The sequence below is a fragment of the Vulpes lagopus genome, chromosome 12, assembly GCF_018345385.1.
Source record: "Vulpes lagopus strain Blue_001 chromosome 12, ASM1834538v1, whole genome shotgun sequence".
NCBI lineage: Eukaryota > Metazoa > Chordata > Mammalia > Carnivora > Canidae > Vulpes > Vulpes lagopus.
This window is the reverse complement of record NC_054835.1, coordinates 14,015,672-14,024,584: the sequence shown is the minus strand read 5'-3', so window position 1 is coordinate 14,024,584 and position 8,913 is coordinate 14,015,672. Positions and strand designations below refer to the sequence as shown.

At 45.7% G+C, this 8,913-nt stretch overlaps 1 protein-coding gene across 1 annotated transcript in view; it reads right to left on the bottom strand.

Annotated features, from left to right (window-relative positions):
- Positions 1 to 2,823: 2,823 nt before the first annotated feature.
- The window catches only part of TRPV3 (transient receptor potential cation channel subfamily V member 3), a 35,833-nt gene continuing 29,743 nt past the window's right edge, over positions 2,824 to 8,913 (bottom strand). Inside the window, exons 16-18 of the mRNA XM_041723987.1 lie at positions 7,652 to 7,764; positions 6,443 to 6,522; positions 2,824 to 6,152 (exon numbers count right to left, since the gene is read on the bottom strand). Of these exons, the coding sequence (XP_041579921.1) occupies positions 6,055 to 6,152; positions 6,443 to 6,522; positions 7,652 to 7,764 (291 nt within the window). The 3' untranslated portion in view covers positions 2,824 to 6,054. The remainder of the gene's footprint in view (positions 6,153 to 6,442; positions 6,523 to 7,651; positions 7,765 to 8,913) is intronic.

Sequence of the window (8,913 nt, the reverse complement as noted above, 5' to 3'; positions counted from 1 at the left end):
CAAATTCCTACTACAAGAGGCCTTTTGTGATTTGTCCATCCCTCCCCCACAACCTCTCTACACACTTCGCCCTTCAGGTCCTTTCTGTTCTAGCCTGCTTCACATTGTTTCATTCCCATATGCCTTCACACAGACTGGCCCTTCCACCCACAATCCTCTCCTTCCTTCCTCTACCTCATTCAGCCCTCACTCTAGCTAATTCCTCCTCTTCCTTCAAAATGCTCCTCAACTCTCGTTTCATCTGTGAAGCCTTCTTGACCCGCCCCTTTGCCCCTCTCTGCTTCCATCCCATCTTGAAGACATTATCCATGTCTTTTTCATTGTCTGCAATCTAGTAAGTGTCCAATAAAGTTTGGTCGACTACATAGGTGTGCTTAAACATCCCTCTGCTGAGCTGTCTTCATATTCCACCAATGTCTTTGTCTTCTTTCCTTCCTTTGCAGCCACTCCCAGAGTGTGCCTGTCGTTCCCAATTGAAATTCACTTCATTCTACACTCTTCAGACATTCCTATGTCCCGAAGGATTTGGGGGGGGGGGAGTGGGCGGTGAGATACACCCTTTTAAGCCTGCAACACCATTGCAAAAACAGGGAAATGTTCACATTTAATAATTCCTCTGTGTAAAACCTTTTAGTGGCTTCCTCTTACCTTGGTATGAAATCTCAATGCCTCACCACAGCTGAACGAGCCCTACGTGCTCTGGCCTCTGCCTCTCCAGCCCTGTTTCATGCCACTTGTCCCTTTGCTCCCAGCAATTTGGCTGCACAGATTCCTCCATCCTCAACTGCATCAAGCTCCCTAGTATCTTGAGGTCTTTGCCCACATGTTCCCTCTTCTTGAAACCCTGACCCACCACTACACTCCCTTTACCTGGATGAGACATATTCTTTTTTTTTTTTTAATTTCAAGACTAGTGTATTACTAGTTTCAGAGGTAATATTCAGCGATTCATCAGTCATATGTAACACCCAGTGCTCATCACATCATGTGCCTCCTTCATGCCCATCACTCCACTACCCCATATTCTTAAATGTGACTCAGCCTAGGCTAGACCACTCTGTTATACAAGCTCATGGACACTACTGACTGGCACTAACTAGTAAACCTCAGAGAACTGGGATCCTTGGCCTATGAAAAACCGTGACCTTTATGTGCAATTCCGTGTCTTTCCAAGTCTTAATTTCTCCACTTATTAAATGGAGATAGAATACTCACCAAACCTACAGATCTGTGTTATTAAGATAACCAATGTGATTGGAAAAGTGATTTATTTATAAACAGGAAACACACAATCTTAAAGGTGTAAGTTACAAAATATCTTTAAGAATGTGATTTTTCACAATATCAAGAGCCATAAAACTGTTCCTACCCATTGACCTCGGCATCCCACTCCCATAATATATCTTATGACAGAGGTTTCTATCCTTTTACTATTGGTCCACCCAGAATGTTCTCATGGATAGCACATTCCTAGATTATAAATGGAAACTTATTTGAGCTAGGATGTACATTATGTACAATTCCCATTTCTTTGTCACTCAAGAAGACACATCCCAGTGAAGGATGTTACTCTAGGAGTCTTTTGAATTAAGTAAATAATTCACCAAATGCAGCAAATCACTCATTAATAAATTGTTTGCGAGTTCTGCAACCCATCATGACACAGCAGTGTCTTGGCAATCAAGTTAAAAACTGCCATCCTTATGAAATAGCTCAAAAGAATTTTAAAAATGCATATATGTATGAGTTGGCCAGTAATGATAGTATTATCATTGCTTCCTGACAAAGATCCTGTGAAGTGGACAGAAAGGATTTATATTTTCTGGTCTCCACAGGGAGCCATGATTTTATTTTATTTATTTTATTTTATTTTATTTTATTTTATTTTATTTTATTTTTTCTTCCAAATCATACTTTTTACTTTATTTTTTTACTTTTTATTTTTTTTATTGGAGTTCAATTTGCCAGCATATAGCATAACACCCGGTGCTCATCCCACCAAGTGCCCCCCTCAGTGCCCATCACCCAGTCACCCCAACCCTCTGCCCACCTCCCCTACCACTACCCCTTGTTCATTTCCCAGTTAGGTGTCTCTCATGTTTTGTCACCCTCACTGATATTTTCACTCATTTTCTCTCCTTTCCCTTTATTCCCTTTAACTAATGTTTATATTCCCCAAATGAATGAGACCATGTAATGTTTGTCCTTTTCCGACTGACTTATTTCACTCAGCATAATACCCTCCAGATCCATCCACGTTGAAGCAAAAAGGTGGGTATTTGTCATTTCTAATGGCTGAGTAATATTCCATTGTACACATAGACCACATCTTCTTTATCCATTCATCTTTTGATGGACACCGAGAGGAGCCATGATTTTATATCTACACAAAATAAGTTGATAGCCAGCAGGACATGATGGATAGAGCACTGCTTGGGGGTCATGTGGCCTGAACTGCTAAACACTTTCTGGCTGATTCCTTGGGCATCTCATTTCAACTCCCTTAGTCTCCTTTGACCCAAACTGGTTCTGGAATTGTTGAGTGGTTCAAATGGGGTACTGGCCATCAATGCACTGTCAGATGTAAACACTATACAAAGGTGACCTAAATGTCTCAATGTGCTGACTGTGTCCTAGGACCGATAATACTATTTCAGGTCCAAAAAGTGGGCTTCCCATTAGCCTTAGAGTAAGCAACACTCTAGGATTCCTAGATCTTTATAGACCACCCCTTGGTCTTCATGGTGGCATACCTAAGACAAGGATAAACTATGATCATAACAAGGCAAAATAAATATTTATTAGAAATCATAAAAGCACTTCTTCAAAGGTGCTAAAATGTTCTTACTCTATTTGCGACTTGTTAATTAAACACAGAGTTTCACACACACACAACACTGAGAACAAGTATGTGAATTAAAATTTACAATGATCAGGCACATTCAATGAGAAGAGGTGACAAGTCTATGTTTGGGATCAAGATCACAGTATAAACATGTAAATCAATGCAAAACTCAAGTATGGCTTATAGGCCGGGATAACGGCCCATAGACCCAGGCCCCGCCCGGAGCAAGAAGACACAGTTCAAGCAGGCCTCGGGGAAGGAAAGGGACTTTAGTAATACTGGACTCTCTTAGGCAGGAGCCTTCTAGGAGCTTAATACTTCACAGTACAACCTTGTCCACTTTCTGCTACATCCCAGTGAGGAAGGCAAGCACCATGTTTATTCTAAACATACATCACATAATGTCAGAATAATAGATCCTTCTAAGGCAGTGTAGCCAAAGGAAAATTCTCAGCCACAGCCATTATCTGAGCATGGGAGATTCTATCCTTGGGAAATGCCCACCCCTTAAATTACTGAAATATAAATCATGAAGTTTTAAGATGTCCCGATATGACCGTGGATTCAGTGTAGTGTGTGTGTATGTGTGTGGTATGTACACAGCTATGTGCACAATTGAATTTCAAATCTGTCATAGGGCTCACTGGGACAATGGAAACTGCCAACATGAATCATCTGAGCAAAAAGCCTTAGCCGCCTGACATAACATGTGTGGCAAGCACAGAGAGGGGTTCAAATTTCCTGAATGTGCTATAAAAACAAATGGTGCTGGGAGATACCTGTGGCCCAGGAGTCAGAACACTGCAGCTTCCACAGCTCTGATGTGACTTCCTGCATGGTTTTAAACAAATCCATTTTCCTTTCTGGGCTTTAGTTTCCAGGTATAAAATAAGGGAACTGATTTTTCAAACCAATGATCTTTGACTCATTGCTTCCTTTTGCCTTGGTAAACCTACCAAGGCCCAGATAATCTAGGCCAAAACCCTTTGAGAGATGAATATGGTACAAAAAATGTCCCTGCCAACATATTCCATCCAGACTCACAGAGAACAGCTCTCCAGATGTGTGAGAAGACCAAGATCCCATTATTAATTTCCATCTGCCTCACCCCCCTGCCCTAGCTTGTATTCAAGTCAGAAATGGAGAGCTGTGTGACTTTACCCATTATTATCCAAATCAAAACAATTCTGAATTCCCAGACCATGGCACCATGGATCCAAATGGCTGCCCTTCAGACCAGGACATTTGCTTTGGAGGTGTACAAGTAGGGAACTCCAGATACAGGAGGCTGATCTCCAGGCTAGAAGGATCTCAAAGTCCATCCATCTGATTGTAATCTTTAACAACATCCCTAATAAATTCTACTTAAACATCCTCAATATCTGGAGCAGTTGCTAGACTGAATGGAACCAAAATCTTTGTCCTTGAAATTTCCTTGGCACCATTCCCACCCATGTGCTCCTCCTGCCTCCATGACGATCCTCCTCCCCCAATCTTCCCTTTCCAGAGAACATGCCTAGTCCCTGCTACCCCTGCTCACAACCAGAGCTTGATCTGAGCACCACGGCTTAGAGCCCTGGTTGGCTTCAGCTGAGAGTGCAGAGGCTGCCACGGACTGTGCGGGTCTCAGGCTCATCCTTGACCCACCTCACCTCTCCCAGCCCCAGCCCCCAAGGGGCACAAAGGCCAAGCGGCCACTCACCCAGAGAAGTTGGCACACAGAGCAGCCCAGAGTGGACTGTTTGGCCAGCACTCCTCAGTTTGCCTCATGGCAGATTCACTAGCCAACTGCCAAGTTGTCTAAAGGCTAAATTTAGTTTTATGCCCTTTAAAATTAAAATTCATGGTTAATATCTTTATAATTCCACCTCTAAAATTCCCACATGAATCCTTTTACCAGATACCTAATGCAGAGGGGATTTTATGGTTGTTTAGGTGCCAGTGACCCAGAAGTCTTCCATCCCCACTTGACCTCTGTTCCAGACTGACTCTGTGTAATTTCAGGGGGAGGAAATCAGAGGAGGAGGCTCTAAAAAGCAGCCCTATGTCTTGGCAAACACTCCTTTCTCACACTCCTTCCCCCTCAGCCTCAAAATTCACAGTTAACAAAAATATTTAATACCAGAGCATTTCAGGTAGTTTGTTAAATTCCTCCAATGAGAAATACTGACGTAGAATAGTAACCTCTGAGATTTAAGACCATATAAACAGAGCAGCTGCTATTTCTGTGTCAGACGAAGCCCCACTCCCAGCTGGGAGGCATGTGTGATGACAGGGCCAGAACAAGGACAAGAGCCAAGCTCTTCCACCCAGGTCACAATGGCCCACACAGACCCTGCCTGTCACATCTCCTATGGACTTTTTTGTGTGTAAAGAAAAGCTTTTTGTCCCTGCTCTGGCCACCTCAAGGCCAAGTATATAATACTTATATGCAGCCCCAAATCCCCAAATCTGTTTCTCAGCTTTTAAAATGACATACTTCATCTGAAGTAACTTTCCTCCAAAACTGAAATGTCTTTTCTCTATTGAAAATAAAAACCCTGTGTTAATTAGTCTACTAAAAACGTCTCTTGGTTTGAGACAGTTGGAGCCTTGGGGTGCCAAAGCACCCATTCCAAGGGTAGTTTCCTGTTCCCTGAAGGGTTGGGAAGGGCAGTCCCATAGTTCAGTCCTCTCCTCCCCTAGGACATCCGACTGAGTTCAGCGCCCTGTTTGTTCTGGGATGGGATCAAGAATCTCTTAAATTCAGGAGACCCAGTCACAGGAAGGGAGACATTGGAATGTGTGGGCCCCACCCATCAAGCAGATGTTGTCAGGAAGGAAATTCTGTTCCCCAGGCCTCTCTGCCCCTTCCCTACCACCCCTCTCTCCAAGCCAAGCTGGCCTGTAGTTGCTGAGCCCAGTGGCCTCACCCTGGACTTCAGGGAGTCCTCCCAGGCTCAGGGCTGCCTGCTATGTGTTTGCACAAATCCTTTGCCGAGTAAAGAAAAAAAAAATCCAAGATGTTTCCCACTCAGGCAGATCGACAGCCTCTCAGTTCGGCCACGCACTCAGTGTAAAGGTGCTTTCCGTTTCTGGGCACTCAGCGAAGGCACCATGGCTCTGTAGGCCTCAGCGCAGACCCAGGACCAAGGACCCAGGACCCAAGACCCAGGACCCAGCCTGCAGCATCAGACGGCCTGTGCTCACACCAGCTCTGGATTCTGCTTCTACACTGAAGTTTCCGGAAATTCATCTATTTCATCAAATGCATTGAGGGTGGTTTTGCTGTTGCTCCTGGAAGAATCTTGGATTTTGTTGAAATCTGCTTAAAAATACCAAACACCAAAAAACACCAAAACCACTATTTTAGAAAAGCAATGCTCGGCAATGAGGGCTTCCATCTCCAGTGTACCACCTAATTCTTTTTCACCACCCAATTTTTAAAATTATTCCAGCTAGGGTTGTACAATGTCACAGCTGAAAAGAACCTGAGAACCCATTTAATTCAGCCGTCCCATTTTGCAGATGGGGAAAATCAGGGCCCTCAGACACAATTTGCCCAAGGTCACATGGCCAGACAGGCGTGGCCATCAGACTTCCTGACAGCAATAGTACCTGTTCGTCGCCCAGGCCCTGGGTCTTCATTGAGGAAGGAGACATGCGTTTTCCATTCAGTCCACTTCACCTCATTGATCCTGCAAGTGTAATAATCATTCTCGCTACTTCTCAGTTGTACCTCATTATATGCAAACATAGCATTTAGGGTGTTCCAGACAGCTCCCCTCTGTCCATCCTGGGGATCTGGGACCCTGGCCTCATATGGTCATGTCAGATTTTTAGAGTTTGAAACCCAGGCAAGTCTCCATTTTCCCATACCTCTAGGGGTCAGTCCCCCTCCCAGTGTGTGGGGCCCAGACACTGTCAAAGGGACATCTTCAGACAGCAACAGCTGTGCCTTACTGGTGAGAGGCAGTCCCTGGGAAGGAGGGGAGATGGCCCAGGCTGAGATATGATGGTGTGAGGACTAAACTTGAAGAAGTTTAGAAGTTTAGAGTTAAGGGTTAGGGTTGTACTTGGAGAAAGTGGTTAGGGTTCAAACCCCAATAAGAATAAGCAGGGTCTAAGGCTCTAGACTGCAACTGGAGGCAATGGTTTGGCTGAAGTTCACATTCAGGGAACATCTCTAGGACGAGGGTGTGGACATGAGAGATATTGCTTGGGTAAGGGTTATATAGCTGGGAATGGTGGTGAGCATGGTAAGGTTACACGCAGAGGGCAGTCTGTAAGGTCAGGCAGCCAGACAGGGGAGGGAGAGGTAGACTCATCAGAAAAGTCGGTCATGGCATTGGCAAGTACTTTTCAAAAGCCAAAAAGCTTGATATCTGTCCAAAGTCACTGTCTCACTTTCCATTTGACAGTGACAAAACACGCCTCAGGTCCCCTGGTGTCACACAAACCCACACAGGGTACAGAGAAGGACAAGAAGTGCCAGGCCAGCAAATCTTTCCTAAAGCAGATGCTGGATGAGGGGAGGCCCTGCGGGCATTGGCCAGGGGCAGAGAGGCGAATGCTGCCAACAGTCTCCTTCCCTCTGCCTTCGGAGCTTGAGAAGCGTGTCCCAGCGCCAGCGACCCCGCAGGAGCAAATTCCATGTCCTGAGGAGGCCAGAACCCACGGTCACCGGTCACCGTGGATTGGGAAGCAAGTGGCAGCACTGTTTCTCTGACACCCACTGACTCATCTCCCTTTCCCCACCCAAAGACCGCCCCCAAGGCCCCCCCCCCCCCCCCCCCCCCCCCCCCCCCCCCCCCCCGCCTTTGTTACCGCAAACACAGCCGGAAATCTTCCTCTGCTACTTTACACAGCTCTCCCATCCGGAATCTGCTCCGCAGCCATTCTGGTAACATCTTCTCAAACTCCAAAATCGTCCTGGCTCTCTGGGACATAAATAGGCCTAATTAGGCACATCAATGCGGAGCCAGCCCAGGAACACAGCTCCGTGTGAATGTGCAGGCAGCCACCCCACCCCACCCCCGTACACACACACATACATGCACACCTGCCACCAAACAGCCAGCTCCACCTCCACTGGATGCTTAATGCATAGATCCCGAGGGTTCAGCTATTCCACAGAATTCAAAATGAAAACCAGGAAGTTTGGGAAAGGTATTAATTGCTTTAAACACAACATACAGGCACCTCGGTGGCTCAGTGGGTTAAGCGTCTGCCTTGGGCTCAGGTCATGATCCTGGGGTCCTGGGATGGAGCCTCATGTTGGGGTCTCTGCTCAGTGGGGATCCTGCTTCTCCCTCTGCCTCTCCCCCCACTACTGTGCTCAGTCTCTCAAATAAATAGATAAATAAAATCTTTTAAAAGAAACCACACAACATAAACAATGTTTCTGGGAGTCCAGGAGCTTCCTAACTGAAAATATTAGGATCCTGGGATCCTACGGTGAAGAAAGGTGCAGATATGACATAGTTCCACCCGCGTGCCAGGCTTGGAATGACCTCAGCAGGTTTGCTGTCGATAATTTGTCAAGTCTCTTCTGAATGCAATCAACAAACCCATTAAGAAGGCCATAATCATTGGAAACTTCCTTGTGTCAAATCAAAGCTTTTCTCCCTGTTCTTGCCCCATACACCTCAGTTCTACCTTCTGGGGCCACAGAAGGAAGCTGTTCCTTCACAAGTAGCTCTGCAGATATCTGGAGAAACTCTCACCTTCTTCAACCCTAGTCCCAATACCATTTATTGAGACACAGTTTCCAGTCCTCTCCCAGGCCTGGAAACCAGCTCTGGACCATCCTGTGGGTTAGTGTCCTCAGTGTGTAAAGCCCCCAGCATGTAAGGAATGTTGCAGCCAGGACTGAGGAGTGCAGAATGGTCATCTCCATTGCCCTATACCCTATACTCCTCTTAATGCAATCTATATGTAAGTCGTATTTCAACATCCACATATCACACCATTGACTGAGCAGAGCATGCCCATATGCCTGAGTTTGTCTCACATGTGCTGTTGTCCAGTCACATTGCCTAGACCTTATACTTAAGGAACCTAGACAGAGTTTCCCAGAACCTGGCCAA